The sequence below is a fragment of the Camarhynchus parvulus genome, chromosome 18, assembly GCF_901933205.1.
Source record: "Camarhynchus parvulus chromosome 18, STF_HiC, whole genome shotgun sequence".
Classification (NCBI taxonomy): domain Eukaryota; kingdom Metazoa; phylum Chordata; class Aves; order Passeriformes; family Thraupidae; genus Camarhynchus; species Camarhynchus parvulus.
In genome coordinates, this window is record NC_044588.1 from 6,780,984 (window position 1) to 6,798,574 (window position 17,591).

The 17,591-nt window shown below is 54.9% G+C and overlaps 1 protein-coding gene across 1 annotated transcript in view; it reads left to right on the forward strand.

Moving 5' to 3' along the window:
* The window catches only part of NTN1 (netrin 1), a 79,130-nt gene that overhangs the window by 44,300 nt on the left and 17,239 nt on the right, over positions 1 to 17,591 (forward strand). Inside the window, exons 2-3 of the mRNA XM_030962010.1 lie at positions 3,728 to 3,916; positions 16,603 to 16,752. Of these exons, the coding sequence (XP_030817870.1) occupies positions 3,728 to 3,916; positions 16,603 to 16,752 (339 nt within the window). The remainder of the gene's footprint in view (positions 1 to 3,727; positions 3,917 to 16,602; positions 16,753 to 17,591) is intronic.

Consider the following 17,591-nt stretch of genomic DNA (forward strand, 5'->3'; position numbering starts at 1 on the left):
TTCAGGGTGGACACAGTAATTGCAATTAAAGCCGTTCTTCCTAAGTTTGGCCCCTTTTGAGTGCAGAAACAGGTGGATCAGGAGGGGTTGGTGCTGGAAAAGCAGCCAGGTGTATGGGGCAGGCAGGGAATCAGTGCCCAGCTGTTCCCAGCTGTTTCCTCGGTGCCCTGGGAGTGGATGGAGGAAACAGAACCAAGGCTGAGCTGATGGAACCAAAACAAGCTGAGAGATCCCAGTGCAGGGGTGGCTGTGGCTCCTGGATGCCTGTGGGGAGCTCGAGGGAGGCTGTGCTGGTCATGGAGCGGGGATGGACCAAACCATGGAGCAGGGATGGAGCAGACCATGGAGCGGGGATGGAGCAAACCATGGAGCAGGGATGGAGCAGACCATGGAGCGGGGATGGAGCAAACCATGGAGCAGGGATGGAGCAGACCATGGAGCGGGGCTGGAGCAGACCATGGAGCAGGGATGGAGCAGACCATGGAGCGGGGATGGAGCAAACCATGGAGCGGGGCTGGAGCAGACCATGGAGCAGGGATGGAGCAGACCATGGAGCAGGGATGGAGCAAACCATGGAGCAGGGATGGACCAAACCATGGAGCAGGGATGGAGCAGACCATGGAGCAGGGATGGAGCAGACCATGGAGCGGGGATGGAGCAAACCATGGAGCAGGGATGGAGCAGACCATGGAGCGGGGATGGAGCAGACCATGGAGCAGGGATGGAGCAGACCATGGAGCGGGGTTGGAGCAGACCATGGAGCGGGGCTGGAGTAGACCATGGAGCGGGGCTGGAGCAGACCATGGAGCAGGGATGGAGCAGACCATGGAGCGGGGATGGAGCAGACCATGGAGCAGGGATGGAACAGACCACACCTTTCCCAGCTCACCCACTGCCTCCCTGGAGGGTTCATCCCCCAAGGCATCCACAGCATTTAGGTCGTTGACTCTGGATGAGGACAAGGTTGGCTGTTTTTAGAAGCTCCTTGCAGCTTCTTGTGAGGTTCAGCTTCTTCCCTACTTCAGGACTTTGCTGTCCCGGGGACACCAATGGAAAACTGATCCTGGGAGCAGAGCTGGGAGGAGCTCTGCACACTCTACTTATTCCTCCACATTCCTGTGCAGCTCTGCTCTTGTGGCACCAGTGGAAATGTTAGCAAAGAACTCGAGAAAATCCCCAGAGTCCTGTTTTCCTGGCTTTGCAAAAACATTTCTGCTTATCAAGCAACCCAAAGAAATGTGAAGATTTTCACTCACTCTTCGTGTGGGCTCAGCTTTGAATTTTAAAAAGGGATTTGCCAATGCAATCTTGCAAAATACTCCAGTGCCAAGTCCAGCTCTCCTAAAATACAAGTTTTAGGAGGAGGTGAGCTTCCCTTCTCCTGGGAAAGCGTGCATTTCTGACAGATTTAAGGGAGAACTAAGGCTTCTGTGAGGCCATGCCACTCCCTGGAGAAATGTCCTTTCATGTCGATCAGCAGGGACCAAATCCTGTGGTTTGTGGCACCAAAGGCAGAGCTGCTCATGAGCCTCGAGGCTTTGAACAATGGAGATGTGAACCTACAAGAGCCCTCGGGCTGAGGGATTTAAATCTTTTTTCTCTGTTTGAGACTTTGAGCCGTGCCCAGAGGCTGTGCCATGGGTGCAGGTGCTGCCTTGGGGATTAGGTGTGGCCAGGAGATCATCCCTGTGTTCCAGGGGAGGCTCTGCCCTGAGGGTAGGAACCAGCCCTGAGTCCTGCACCTCTGGGAAAAGGGTTCAACCTGGCTTGGTCACCTCTGTAAAACAAGGGCTGGGAACTTCAAACCCCCACGCGCTTCCCAAAGCTTTGCCAGTGCGTTCTGCAGGGCAGGAATCACCTCTAAAGCCCTTTGTGTGGTGGATCTGTGGTGTGGGCCGGGGCTGCTCAGCACGTGTGGGATGAGGAGAAAGCAGAGCTGAGCAGCTGCTCCAGCAGGGCACAGCAGGCTGCTCTTCCTGAGCTTTCCATGGAGGGGGAAGCCTCGAGGGGCACACCCAAATGCCTGGTGCGTGCTCCCGTGCTGCTTTCGCTGCTAAAAGCGCAGCTTCAGCACATGTAGGACCTGACACAGCCATTCCCTCTGGAGCAGGAGCGCTGTCTCTGGCTCCCTCACGGTTGTGTCCTGGTGGGGAGATGGCAGAAGCTCCTACAGGCTGCTGGGCTCATCCCACGAGGGCCAAACCGCGGCTCAAAGCCTGGCCCAGCTCCGTGGCAGGAATGTCTGTCCCTCACGCCTGGCAAAGCGCTCGCAGGCCACTCCTGTCACCATCAGCACGTCGCTGGCCACTGCTCCTGCTCTGCCAGCCCTGCTGGGGATGTGAGGCTGGGTCTGTCTGTGTCAGGGGGAGAATTCTGATGGCAGAGCATGGAGACAGCGGCTCCATCCTGCTGGGGGCATGGGGACGGGGGTGCTGCTCTCCCCTGAGCTGTCACGGCGTGTCTCAGCCAGGGATTGCTCCTGAGAAATACTCTGGGGCTGCACTGGCGTTCCCTGGGCTGAAATTTGATAATTAAGCAAATACAGCGTGGCTTTGTGTTGGGAGAGCACCATAAGGTAAACAGGAAGGAATGAGGGATTAAGACGTCTCTGCTCTGAGGGAAGGTGACAAGGCCGGAGCTGTGACACCTCCGTGCCGGGGCGAGGGGCCCAGCTGCGGGCTGGCATGGCACAGCTGCATTGTTCAGCGGTGAAGAGCAAATAAAAGCCGCGGGAAAAGAAAACAAGCTATAAAATTCTCAGCAAAGCACAGAGCCCCGGCAACTGCGTCCTGATGGCCCCGTGACAGCTCCGGGGAGAGGCGGGCGAGGGGTCGAGCGTTTGAAGTCCCGAAGTTGTCCTTTGCAAAGGCCCCCTGCTAAAACACGCCCAGTGTTGACTTTAGGCTGCATATGGTGGAGGAATTGGACAGCTCAGTCACAGCAATCAAAGCAGGGGGGCACCTTTTGGAACTTGGCTAACTGGGTGTCATCCCAGGTGGGATGGGGGATGCAGGGGCAGAAATGAGGATTATCAGCATGGTCGGGGCTGCAGGGGAGTGGCAGAGCCTGTGTTGTGGAAAGATGAGGGAGAAACCAGCTAGGAAGGTCTTGGAATGGTATCCGGAGCTCAAAGATGTGTGTGTGTCAGAGCTGGTGAGAGTGGGGAACTGGGAAGGGCAGGCAGGCGATGATGGAAATTCCTTCCCACAGGGCCTGAGGGGGCTCCTGGGGTGCAGGGAAATGGGGGTCCCTCAGCAGTTTGGGGACCTTTGCACTGAGCAGTAACAACACAAAGTGAGAGTGGATGGAAAGGGAGAGGAGCGGTGCTTCCATGGAGAAAGTGCTTGTGACAAAGCTGAAGGTGCCACAGGGGTTTGTGTGTCCCAACCATGGATGGTCCCCCGTCCTCACAGTCCCCTGTAACCCCCACTGAGATCAGGGAGAGGCAAACCTGTAGTTAATGCAAGTCAGGACAGTGAAACCTGGCCTTGGCAACCTCGTTTTGCCCTCCAAAGAGCCGGGAGGGCAATGGCCCATAGTGATGGGCTCACAGGTCAGGATGTGAGTGAGCAGCTGGCTTCCCACAGCCAGAGTGCCACCAGGGCCTCCCACCCGTGACCCCCAGCCTGACAGGGCACACACAGAGGGGTTGGCAGCAGCTCCCCGGGGTTGGCACCTCCCTGGTGGGGCACAGATGGTGACAATGTCCCCTGTTTGCCTCTCCCAGCCTGCAACTGCAACCTGCATGCGCGGCGCTGCCGCTTCAACATGGAGCTGTTCAAGCTGTCGGGGCGCAAGAGCGGCGGCGTGTGCCTCAACTGCCGGCACAACACGGCGGGCAGGCACTGCCACTACTGCAAGGAGGGCTTCTACCGCGACCTCAGCAAGCCCATCTCCCACCGCAAGGCCTGCAAAGGTAGGGGATCACCCGTGGGGAGGTGGGAATGCCCCACTCCTCCTTCCCCAGCCCCTCGTGCAGCCCCGCTCCCACAGCTCTGCCCAGCTCCTCCCATTCCTCCCTCTCCCAAACCCGGTTGAAATTGCTTTTTTTGCCGTTTGGAATTGTTTCCCATGCCCCCCGTTCCCTGCTGTCACCTCTGCAGCCTCCTGGTGAGGACAAGGCCACCCACGTCCCTTGCCATCACCTCTCCCTGCTCTCCCCAGCCTCCTGCTGAGGATGACCCCATGGAAATAGAGGCCCTCACTTCTGAGGAGGACTTCTAATTATTTCAGGCTTTGTTACTTACAAGTGGTGCTTCATCTGCTCCTACCTAGTCATTACCCTGCCAGGGCAGAGGGGCACAAAATCCCAGGTATGGGTGAGATGTAGAATTTAAATCAGCCTCCCCCAAGCCCTGTCTCCAGCTCCCACCCTTCAGGCAGAGCTGAGCCCACGCACAGAACTTGTCACTCCTCCGGACGAGGAGAGAACAGAAAAAGGGGAAACGGGTTTATTTTGAGCTCGGAGTATTTTGAGGTTTCCTCGTGTGGCCGTGGAGGCGAGCTGGGATTCAGCTGGGGCGGGAGCAGCAAGAAGAGCAAATCCTGCAAATGAACCCTTTTTACTCTCAGCTGCTGCTGGAAGAGATGGAAATCCTGAACCTGAGGTGCACTGAAAGGAATCAAGCAAACCTTCAAAAGCCAGATTAGAAAATGCTGGGGTTTCCCCCAGAAACGCTCAGCTCTTTTCTCTCTAAAGACTCATTTCAACAAGAAATGGAAAGCTTTTTGACTTCAGCATCCCTGTGAAATCTCCTTTTCCCGATCTCTGTTTTTCACACAGTGGGCTTTATGTTCCCCCTGGTTTTCCCTCCTGACTCGGGGCTTGTGCTGAAATCATTGTTGCAATCGAGCAGGTTTAAACCCAACCTCCCATCTAACAGCTCCAGCCACCTCTCCATTGATAACAACATTCATTTACCGTCTCAGCAAACCACCACTCCCAGAGCCTCATCTCCACTGGACATGGTTAAAATTAAGGAATTAACCATCCTGAGCTCCTGCCACCTCCCTCATCACTGCCTGCACCCAGCAGAACCAGATTTTCTCTATATTTTCCTCTATAAAACCTGATTCTTTAATCCATCACATCACTCTGATCATGTCCCACACATAATAAATTTAAATCTCAGAGAGCCCTGGTGCCTTGGGAGCTGCTGAGGAGCTCGTGGCTCTCACCCACCCCAGCAAGGTCTCAGTGATCTCACAGCAAAGGCTCCATGAAAGAGCTGCCAGAGGCATTTTTTCATTAATTCAACTGCATTTATTCAGCCAAAGTGACACATCCAGCTAAGCTGCCTCTCCTGTGCCTTGCATTCCTCATCTCCCACTCCATCCCATGCACGAGGTGCCTCCACTCACAACACATCCAACATCAGCAAATTAGAGAGGCTGGAGTTGCATTGTTTGAAATGATTGGTTTGGGTAATTATGCAAAAATATGACATTGCAGAAATGCTTGCACAATGTCTCCTTCTTTTTAACTTGGAGAAAAAGAGAATTCCACAAACTTTTGCACATGTTGCAGGGCAGGGATGAGGCTCAGGCAGCAAAAGGTGAGCAGAAAGCAGAGCTGGGCAACAGCTCTGTGTTTCCAACAGCCAGACCTTTAATAACTGATAAATAAAAGACTTTTCAATAGTCTGAAGTTGAGATGAGCAGTGCAGGTGAAGGCATAAGGAGCTGGGGTGTAAGGATGATTTTCCCTGATGGCTAACAGGGATCCAGCCATGCCAGGTGCTTTGCTCTGTTTGCTTCCAGTGGTTTTCTTTCCAAAAATGATAAAAACTGGAGGTTGTCAGTGGCCAGAGATGCCCTGGGACAGAGCCACGCCAGGCAGGCTGTGGCAAGGAGGCTGCAAACCACAGGCAAAGGAATTGACGACAGATGGAGCAGGGATATTGCATGGAGTGGCAATGCTGGGTGTGTGCCAGAGCCTGCCAGGCTGGAGCTGGGCATGGAGCTGGGCATGGAGGATGTGGCTGCTCCGGGTGGGTGGCCAGGCAGTCCCTGGGACACCAAGCCAGGGCTCCCCTGGCATTCCAGGGTCAGACTGCAGCTGATCCCTGCCCAGCCCTGGATCCTGGGCTGGAGGAGCCCCATGGTCCCACTACTCCTCCTCCAGGGGGCTGGGTGGGCTCATCCGTGCAGGAGGGGAGCAGGATGCCCTTTGTCCCAGCACACACATCCCACCCCATCCTGGGCACACCCCTGGTGTGGGGCTGGCCCGAGAAGCAACAAAACTCGGGGTATAAGAAATTTCCATGTTCATTTTTCAGACTGGGACAAGGATGAATTGTTCCTCTTTTCTCCCTGGTTTTTGAGAAATCACCAAGAGCTCCCAGCACGCTGAAGCCCTGCTTCCAGCTCCTTCTGCTTTCCCTCTGCTCCAAATGATGTTGCAAGTGAAATTCCACATCTGGGTCCTGCAAACCTCGTCCACCCCGCTCTGTCATGGGCCGCTGTAAATCAGGGCCCTGCTGTTGGTTCTTTTGATTAAACTCCCTCCTGATATTTGCCAGATTATTGGCACTAATGTAATTCCATTGGAGTGGAGAGTCTGCAGGGTTTATAGCCTGGCTGTAAAACAGCTCTGCGCTTCGGGGAGAGGCTTTGCACACTTTTTGATGAAAAGATGACAAACGAGACGTGCTCTGAATACACTTGTGCTGAGGCTGCCAGCACAAACCCCTTGTGCAGGGGCAGGATTTGGCACCTGGAGAGGTCACATCCATCAGGGCTCAGTCTTTTGGGAGGAAATGGGATTGTCTGTGTGCCTGGTGCTGCTGCAGCCTGGGGAGCTTTCCGGCTGTGCTGCAGCATTTCATGCCTTGTGCAAACCCCAAAAAGCACTCCCAGCCTCCCTGCCTGTCCTGGCCTGCACCCACCGAGGGTCAAGAGTTGACATTTGCATTTGGAGGCAGTTTGGGCTGGAGCAGGGAGAGGTGAGAGCTGTCCCCATGGGCTCAGCCTCCCTTCCTTGATGTCATGGGTGCACATAGAGGGTTTTACCCCACTGAGTCTCAGACATTGAGTGAGGCAGAGCCCAAACCCCTTTGGCTTTGGGAGAGCTGAGCAGAGCCCCCGGTGACAGGGACAGTGGCACCAGTCCTGTCTCTCTCCAGTGACTATAGAGGGAGCTGCGTGACCAGCTTAGAGCTGAGAGCTCATTCCCTGGAGGCTGGGCCAGGGGAGATGGATCCTCTCTGTTCCTGCTGCTGGGTCCTGCTGGGAGGCTGGGGCACAGGAGGTGCCACGGGGAGCACCCACGGCAGGCAGCAGAGCCTGAGAATGATGACACTGCCACCAGAGCAGAGAGTCTGAGAATGATGACACAGCCACCAGAGCAGAGCCTGAGAATGATGGCACTGCCACCAGAGCAGAGCCTGAGAAGGGTGGCATTGCCACCAGAGGTGTCCCACTGCTGGTGTCCTGGTATAGCACAGGGACACCAGTCTGCCCATGGTTCCAGTTGTGGTCAGCATCCCTCCAGCCTTGGAGATGTGCCCTGCCACCACGGTCCCCAGTCCACACCTGGGTGGGCAGACAAGCTCACAGCTGAGGCGTGCCAGAGACACTGGGATGGCCTGGCTGGATCCCAGCACCAGGGCTCCAGGGCCAGCAGGGCCAGCAGTGGTGGCTCCTGCAGGGCTCTGTCCCCAGCCTGAGGCAGATGTTCCCCTATCCAGAGCTGCTTCATTTTCATGCCCATCTCTTGTCCAGCTCAGTTGTGGTTTTAAGGCAAACTCCAAAGCAATACTTTCCAGGAATTCAGCCCTGGGAGTTGTCCTTAATGGTCAAACCTGCTTCCCTTCCCTTCCTCCTTTTGCTCCTCCTTGGATTCCAGCTGGAGCTGCTGTTGAGGAGAGAGGAGCCAGCCCCTGGTGCTGGCAGGGCTTGGGTTGGGCTCTTGTGTCAGGGCTTGGTCGCCTCTGAGGAATCACATCCCTGGAGAAATTCCAAACTTTCCAGGCATTGATCTGCCAAGCACAGACTTCAGTTCCTCCCCAGGACTGTGGAGATTCTCTTCCTCTGCCACAAGGACGATTTTCTAGTTGCATTTCCATCCTGCATTTGTCAGTGGCTGTGCCTGAGTCGCCCTTCCCCACAGCCCCATAATTCCTTATATTGACATTATTGCAAGCCCTGAGAGCTGATTTATGGCTCCTGCATCTACAACTTGTCACCACAGCCCCAGACACACACAGAACATCCAAGAAGGTTCTGGAAATGCAGCTTTGAGTTGTCCATGATCAGAGGTCACTGTGGGAGGGTCCAGGGAAGCACTGGAGGCTCAAGTGCCACCAAGTGTCACCTCCTCCATGGCACCACCATGACCCAGGGCAGAGCTGCACCATTCGCCCCCCTGGGCTGGAAGGATCCCAGAGAAAACAAGGGACACGAGCATTACTGAGACTCTCATGCTGTTCTGAGTTTGTAGAACAAAACCATGGAAAAGCAGTGATTTTTTGTTCAAGTAAGACTCAAGCTCAACACAAGACATCTCCCAGCCCATGACAGCTTTTAAAAAATCCATTAAAATTCACATTTTAATGATGGATGAGCAGACACATCAGATTAGGCAGCTGCCTCTGTGTGAGGCAGAGTGGGCAGAGTTTGCTGAGCTGTGGAATTCAGGGCAGGACACTGCTGAATCCATGAGGAGATGGAGGAGGCTGCTCAGAAAGAGCTGGAATTTCCATTCCCACCTGGAAACCACCGTAGCACCTCCAGAGGAGAGACACAGCTCACAGCTGAGTCCCAAAACCATGGCAGACATGTGGATGGCCCAGCTCAATAGGAAAATGTAGACAGCATTGATTCCCAGAGCAGAGCCAGCTCTGCATTCCTGAAAAATCACATCCTGGCAATGCTGGTGCCCAGCAGGGGTTTACTGGATGAACTGGGGGCCAGCCACCTTCCAAACTGGGGTTTGGGTTTGGGTTTCCAGCAGGGAAACATCCAGGAGCAATCCTGGAGGGCAGGTTGGGATGTGGTTTGTCAGAAGTGGTGACACAATAGAGGGGAATTTCACCCTATTAAGAAAATAAAACCAGACTAAACGCCAGCTCTCCATTGCTGCTCTCAGACTAAGGACAAAAGTTGCTAAATTCACTTGCAAAGCCAGACCTTTGCATATCCACGAGACAGAGGGAAGAAAAGAAATAATTTGCCTTCCCCATGAATGTTTTCCAATAATGGAGATAATTTCCTGCTTCAGAGCAGTTCTCAGGAGTGGAAAGTGCTTCAGGCTCTCAGATCCTGAGAATTAAACCCAAGCTCAGCCCTGCTCATCCCCACACTCTGGTTTTCAGTGTACTAAAGTGAAAAGGGTTTTTTTCTGGTAGGAAAGGATTTCTTTTCCACTTAAACAGATGCTTCTCAGAGCACCACAAACGAGGGGCTGGGATTTGTGCCCCGGGAGCTCTCACTGGGATTTCTCCCTGCTCTTGGGGTGCTGGGGACTCTCCCCACTGTGGATGCATTGGTGTCCCATGAGGGCTGTGCGCACCAAAAGGATCCTTTTCTGCAGAGCTTCTCCAGCTGCTCCCTCACCTTCCCCACTGCCTCCTTTCCTGAGCCTTGTGGCAACCTCATTATCTCCGAGACTTCTGCTCTGCTGCCAGATTTGATTTTTATTATTAGAGGGAGAATGCACTTGTAGGAACCTCGTTTCCTCCAGAGCCAGGCTAAAAACACATCAGGAAGAGAAAAACTTTGTCTCTCTTTTTTTTCCTTCAATAACAGCATTCCCAACCCACTGTTCCTCGTGCAACATCTCCCATGAGGGCAGGAGGAGCTGGGCTTGGCTGTAGGTCCATGAGGCCATCATGCCCCACTGAGCTGCTGCTCTTGGCCTGGCCAGAGCTGCCCCTGCAGCTGATTTTTGATGGAAAAATCAAAGGGATCACATCCTCCACGTGTTTCCTTCACTCCAAGCGGGGTGAAGGAAACCCCAGAGCTTCATCTCAGCATCCCTGGCAGCTTCTCCAGCCCTGCTGGAATCACGTGGGAAGGGGAGCTCTCAGTGGACAGGGGAAGTTTGAACAATTTTGGAACAAGGGAATTTTCCAGCATTTGGGGGAGTGCTGCCATAATTGTCCCATTGTGTGTGTCACTGATGCCTGCCCATGGTGCCCCTGCCCAGAAAGTGGATTTATGGCCGGGGTTCCAAGGCCCATCCGGATTAGCGGCGACTCCGGCTCAGTGCAGGCTTTGTGGCCCCGTCTGTTCCTTGTTATGGAGAAGACAAAGCCAAGGTCTGCTCTGTGAAATTTGGCCCAAACTGCAGGGCACCAAAGCCCTTGGCTCCCCCGAGTGCCAGCCCAGGAGGGGAAACGGGAGAGCCCTGAGAAGTGGCGCGGGAGGAGGGACAGCAGGAGACACCCAGAGATTGTTTGGCTCTGCCCAATAAAAGGAGGAATTCATGTTCTGCTGGCAAGAAACCTTTAAATCTCCAGGAGAATGTGCGGAGGGACACTGAGCACGAACATGATCCTTTGGAGGGCTAAACGCAGCTCCCAGTGTGCAGACAGGCTGAGGAGCTCATGGCAGAGCAGTTCGTGGTTAATATTTAAAGTCATTATTGGTATTCGGAGTCAGCACAGAGACATTTCCACCACTGCTTGTGCTCTGCAAACCAGCTGGGGCCAGGCTGGGTGGGTGCACACCCAATTGCAGCTTCTCGTCCCCAGAAATCCGGGGGATTTGCAGGACGTGCTGCCCGTGCTGGAGATGCTCTGGCAGTGCCAGTGCTCTCCCATCCCCTCGGGAGGTCCCCAGAGCCAGCACAAACCTCTCCTCAGCGCTCAGGTGCACAGGTTCGGCTCAGATCTCCCTCATCCACCGACAAATGACCGGGATAGGTACCCAAAGGAAGGAGCTCTGCTTGTTTTGAATCGATTTCCCAAAGACAGGAGGCAAAGAAAAGCTGTGAAAACATCCTGTCCCCCTTGGGACCACTTCAAGGTCACCTCTGGGATGGATTCCACCTACGGGGGACACTCCAGGAATTCTCACACCTTGAGTTCCCTGGGAAGATGTGTTCAGAGGGAGCAGGATTTAAAGTACCTGAACTCCTAAAGGCAGTGGAGCAGAAAAAAACCAACTCTACAACAAAAAAAACCTACTTAAGCAATAACGCCAGAACCACCCCTCTAAATGCTAAACCACAAGGCTAAGTGAGACATGTTTGCTGCATCAGGATGCGTTGTTGAGGCAACAGGAGAATTTAAATTGAATTTATTTTGACATTTTGACAACAAACCTGGGTTTGTTGTGATTTTTTCCAGCAGAAGTTTTCTGTAGCTACATTTTTTTTCTCCTGTTGAAGTCTTTGGAGGAAAGAAGGGAAACAACCAAAGGGAAGCAGGTTTTGGCCATGATTCTGGAAAAGCATTTTAAAGCCTGGTTAAATTTAAATGTGCACCTAAGGCACATTGGCTACCTGGGATTGAATTTGTACTTCAGACTGAGTGTGATTTCTGAATGCAGGAGCCTTCAGCACTGATTATTGCAAATTAAGGGGGTTTTTTTTCCCCAGTTGAATGCATTGTTGGGTTCCTGCTCAGTCCAGAGGCTGCATCTGGAGCCCTGTGAGGTTTGTGATCCTGGCACATCCAGGGTGACAAGAGGAAATCTGGACACCCTGGAAAATGCAGCCTTTTTTTCTTGTCCTGGCAAAAGGATTTTTCATCACTCTGAAAAGCTCCCAAGGAAGCAGCTTCCCCGAAAACAGGAAGATGCTAATTCTCAAAAAATGCAGATCTTTTCAGGCATCTTCTCCATAAAGGTCACACTTGAGGGGAGCTGAGCCTGGAGATTTAGCCCTCTGTTTACCTTTCCCCACACGTGTGTGGGGCAGGATTAGCGGCTGGGAATACCTCCGCCCCAACACCGGGGGTGTGAAAATATTTGCGTTTTTGTCGTGCTATTTGTCAGCCTTCAGTGGGGCAGAACCACCTCAGCAAGTTCAACCACCTGAACTGAAAAACCGAGGTTTTTTTATCCCAAGCACGGCGCCAGGATCCTTCCAGGTGTTTTTTAGCCCCAAACCTGAGCTGAAGCACAGAAAGGCATCGCTGGCTGGGCTGGGACGGGCGATGCTCTGCCTCGGCAGCTTTGTACAGAAAACTGGGGCTGATTTGGAAGTTCCAGACAGAGCTATAAAAGCCCACGGCAGCCGGTTGGGCAGAGGCTGGCCCCGGGGGAAATCTCCTGGCTGCAGGCAGTAGGAGCTGCCTGGCAGCGCTTATATCCGTATATATATTAATCCCAGCTAATGTAACTACAGATGTTCTCATTCAGAGCCCTATCTAATCCTGTTGGGCCCTTGCCATGGTGTCTCGTAGCAGGAGTTCTACGAGTTAATTACGTGCGGTGCAAAGCAGCGTTTCCTTTTATCGCTGAAAAGGTTGCCTTTTCAAGGCCCTCAATGTCCCTTTGTTGCTGGCTTTAAGGACCAGTGGAGAGGAGCACCTGTCTGACCTTGCCGGCGCTGTGCATTGCTTGGCAGCCCTCCACCGCCTCTTGGCAAGGCATTCCGAATCTTTTCCGTGGGTGCTCTCCGTGCCTTTCAGCGCAGCTCCCAGCTGAGGACGTGCTATTGATTTCTATAGTGCCCTGATATGAATTCAGAGTTTCTCTCTCCCGCTTTCACAGCACAGCCTCCCATCTTGTGGCTCTTCTGAGCTCCGCTGCAATCAGCCAGATGTTTCATTGAGTCCCAGATCTTTTCCTGGAGTGGATGCAGTTAATTGGGACCCTTCAGCATGGATGAGCCATCCTGTTCCCTCCTTCCACTTATGCCTCCTCCTGCACTCCGGATTTTGGCTGCTGTCCCCTCATCCACTCGGCCGCCCCGGGTCTGTCTCGCACAGAGCGCCGTGTCTCCTCACATCTGGAGCAGCCAGGCTCAAGGTGCTCACCGGGGACTGCTCTCCGCTCCCTGCTTTCCTGATGGTTATTTGACAGGCAATTCAGCCTCTGGGAGCACAGGCACCCCCACTGCTGCCCCATTGCCCGTTAAAGCCTCTCCACAGATTCCTGCTCCTTGTTTTCTCCTCCACAGCCATGTTTTCAACCAAAAAATAACTTCTTTTTCAGTAGGAATTCCTGGTCATCTCTGCCACAGACACTCAGCATGAATTTTTCTTAAAGGTTTTTGGAAAAAACTGAAATCCTGAGAGTTATTTCCCTTCCCTCGATGCTCTGTGGGCGTTTTTCGTGCTCCAGCATCATCCCCATTTGCTTCTCTCCCATCTCACCGTACCCTCCGTGGGGTGATCCTTTCAAGCAAGGCACGAGGAAAACCCCTCGTTATCCTCCTCATCATCTCCGGGGTGTTCCGGACACTTCCCTGTGCTGCTCACGGAACTGCCCTCAGCTCCGGTGCCCCGAGGGCTCTGCTGAATTTCTGCACCTCGGTGGGGGATGAACAAATCCACAAACCCCCGCACCGGGGGAAGGTCAGGGGTGAGAGCCAGGCAAGTTCAGGAATGCAAACGTGTTCTGTGAGTGCCAGGGTGCCCATCGGAGATGCCAAAGGGGCGTTTGCAGCGATCACCCCCCCGCTGGCATCCTGGTGCACACTTCCCTCAGTTTGGGCCCAAAGGAATTTGAACCGGATTGGGAAAATCAGCATCAAGCACCAGCAGCCCGGCCCTCCATGGCTGGGGAAGGAGAAGAGCCTGTAATTGCTGGCTGCAAGTGTTTGCACTGGCCGGGGAACTGTAAATTACCTTTAATTGCTCCTAATTGCTGGCGCTGGTTCAGTTTCTCGAGGATAGGGACGGCAAATCCCCATCTGCAGGCACGGCGAGAGCCCCTCCTGCTCCCCCGGCGGCAGCGCCGAGCTGCCCTGGGCCCCGGAGCTTGGGAGCAGACCTGGCTGGGCCCAGGGGGACGCTGGGGACAGGTGACACAGGTGGCACAGAGCCCGTCCGTCACCCAGAGAGGAGGATTTCCCATCGGTGTGGCAGAGATCGCCGGGATCTCATCCCGGTGAAATCCTGACACAATAGAGGGGAATTTCTGGTCCCCCACCCTCTGCCACTCGTGCCCCCTGCAGCCCTGGGCTCATCACCTCACACACGGGGACATCAGAACCCTCACAGAGCCCGGCCTGGGGGGACAGGAGACAACCTCAGAGAGATTCAGCTCTGAAAATAACCCAGCAGCTCTGGCGAGCTGGCCGAGCCACTGCCTCATGAGGGAAGGAAGCAGCAGCATTCGATGATTGATTGATTGATTGATTGATTGATTTCTGTGCTGTCCAAAGAGCGCTCTGTGCTCTCAGCCCGGCCTCAAGGGCCTGGGGATCTTACTCATCACCAAGCCTCTTTTCCCTCTTTTCCCCTTTCCCCAGTCGGTCCCACTGTAATGAGGGCGATCCCCTCACCCGGGGGTTCCTCCCAGGATGGGCTCTGCCTGGAGCAGCCCCGAGGGCACGCCTGAAACATGAGGCTGCTCTCCCCATCCTCCTGCCCTTTGCCTCTCCTTGGGTAACCCTTCCTTTATTTTTGTGTTAACTCCTGACTCTCTGCTCTTCTTTGGCTCTTTTCTCTCCTGTTTCTCCTTCAGGCCTTCACTTAATGTGTTTTTATTTCCTCTCCCCCAGCATTACCCGAGCCATCCCTTGGGGCTGCAGCGGGAAGGTTTTCCCACCTCAGCATCCCTCTGCTCATCACCAGCCACGCTGACTTCCCGTTAAAACGTTTCCAATCTAAATTAGCTTTAGAAAAGGAGATTTCTGCTGTGGGCATGTTTGCAAGGAGTCCTTTCCCAGGGGAAGCTCAGGGCGGTGGGGAGAGAGAGACTTTTAATCAAAAACCTCAAATCAGAAGTGTTAGGAAAAGAGGAGGAAAGAAGCAAAAGCTTTGTCGGTTTCTAGAGGGGTTTCTTTCCCTTCCAAGTGAAAAATCATCGGGTTTTGGCAAGGCTCTGTCTCTTCCCACGCAGCACCTGTGGGGTCAGGGCTGGTGGCAGTCTGGAGCTCGGGATGTCCCCAGGGAGCAGTTGGACATCCCAGAGCAGGGGTGCTCCAAACCCTGCTGGGCAGGGATCAGCCAGGAGCTGCTGCCCAGTGGGGTCAGACTGGGCGCTGCTGGGGCAGGGTCTCACTGGGCTGGCCTGGAGGGAGCCTGCAGCCAAACACCAACGCTTGGGAACCCAAACCCAGCATGGGGTGTGCTCTGCTGTCCCCAAATGAGGCACATTTATGGTGTTTGAGAGCCAGGGGGGTGCAGAACAAACCGAGCAGCACTGCAGGGTCCAGGAAAAGCCCTCTTGGGAGTGCTGTGCCAGTCTGGGGGGCTTGGGGGGTTTGAACAGCAGTGCCCTTGGGGACACTCACCCTGCCCTGACCCCAGCACAGCCCCCTCCAGGGCCCAGGCAGTGGGACAGGCTTCCCCCAGCCCCTGTTCCTGGCAGGCAGCTCCCCTGAGGGGCAGGAGGAGAGCGGGATCAGCGCTCCCCAGGGAGGGATTTGGCTGGCTCCTTCCCGGGATGCTGCAGAAGAAAAGGAAAGTTTCCTGCCTGCCTGCCTGTCCCTGCCACGGCTCAGCAGGGGCAGCCCACAGTCTGGCACGGCGCTTGCAGCTCTTAGAAATCAGGGCTGTTAACAAATGTGCGAGGCCCTAATCCTTTTGGAGCAGTGATGATAACAAGCCCTGATGCTTTTCTTTTTTTTTTTGGCTTTTCTTCTTTTTGCCTTTTTAATTTCCCCCCCCCCCCCAAACAGCTGTGCCGGTAAAGTCCCACTGTGGGCAATGAGATGGCGAATGTTTGAATGTTTTCAAGTGCAGTATTTACATCCCCTGCCAAATCCTTCACATCTGCCCGGCTCTGCCGTCAAGGCTGCATCCATCTGGCCGGGAAGAGCAGGTCCTCAGCCCGCCTGCATCCATCCCACAAGGGCATTTCCTTCCTGTGCCCGCAGTGCCAGCTGCCAGGGATGCTGCTCAGCGGGAAGGGCTCTGAAAGGACCGCTTTGATTTTTCCTGGAGTGCACGAGGAATGAATTCCCGAGCGATTGCTTCCTGCCCGAGCTGAGGGGTGGTGGAACCCTGCTGGGTTCGTACCTCTGTACCACCCTGCTGGGTTTGTATCTCAGTACCACCCTGCTGGGTTTGTACCTCTGTACCAGCTCTGCTGGGTTTGTACCTCAGTACCAGCCCTTGCTGGGTTTGTACCTCAGTACCAGTCCTGCTGGGTTTGTACCTCAGTACCAGCCCTGCCACCGCCCCCGGGCTTTGGGGCTGCTGGGTGGGGGCAGTGGGTGATGCTCCCCTGCCTTTAAATCCTGCACATTCCTGATCTCAGCACTGATGGGGTGAGCAGCTGTGTCCGGGGGATACACTCCCGCGCTGCCACCCAGGATCTGTCATCCTGGCTGCGCTTCTGCCCCCGCAGCGGGGCTGTGACAGGGCCACCCCCTCTCCAGCGCTGTCCCCCAGCCCAACGCCAGCTCTGGTCCGGCTCATTCCGGGGTTTTGCCGGAGGGCAGAGAGGATGGAGCGGTGCCGGGGGAGCTGCCCCGCTCCCCGCCGATGCCACACCGCGCCCCGTGCCCTGCCCTGACCCCGCTGCCGTGTGTCCCCGCAGAGTGCGACTGTCACCCCGTGGGTGCCGCCGGCCAGACCTGCAACCAGACCACGGGCCAGTGTCCCTGCAAGGACGGCGTCACCGGCATCACCTGCAACCGCTGCGCCAAGGGCTACCAGCAGAGCCGCTCGCCCATCGCCCCCTGCATAAGTAGGTGGATCTTCTTCCTTTCTGTGGAGTAGGGATTTTAACCCTTAAAACCCTGCCGGAGCCGCTGCCCAGGCTGGGGGTGCTGAACCCCACAGCGCTCGGGGGTGGAGCTGCCTGGGGACCCCTCCGCTCTGCCCAAACGGGGTCCCAAACCCACAGCAGCTTCCAGCAGCTCTCCTGCCTCCTTGGGGGGTTCTGTGAGTGCCTCTACAGCCAGGTTTGCTGGCAATTACGGTTTGTTTCATGGAACAGAGGTGCTCCAAGAGCACATTTATTTAGGGGTGCCACATCAGGGCTGGATGCTAAAGCGGATCACTATAAACAGGTTCTTCTCTCCAAAATCAGCCTGTGCTGCACTGGCACAGAGCAGCTGCTCCTTTGATGGAGTTTCCATCACAGCTGAGACCCCCTGGATTGCTGCAGGGGCTCTTGCACTCACACAGCCCTGCCATGGGGGGGTTTACCCTTGGCTTCCTTGGGTTTGCTTTTCAATCTGCCCTCCCAAGGCAGGTACAGCTCCCAAAATGCCTCCCTTGCAGCCTCTGCTCTGCAAACACCTGGATCCCCTCTCTCTCCCTGCCTGGGAAGGTGGGGTTCAGTCCTGTGTCCCTCTCTCTGCCTGGGGGGTTTGCTGCTGTTGGACCTTCCAGTGGCTCGTGCTCCTTGTGGGACATCCCCTCCTGCCCTAACAAAGCAAAGCATCAAAATGAGCGTGCCTGGGATGGGATGGGATGGGAAGGAGGAACTGCTCCCCTAAGGGGGGGAATTCCCTGCTGCTAAAAGGAGAAAAAGGCCCAGCAAGAAAAGTGAAGGTTAAAAGATTCCAGCCTTTGTTGGAG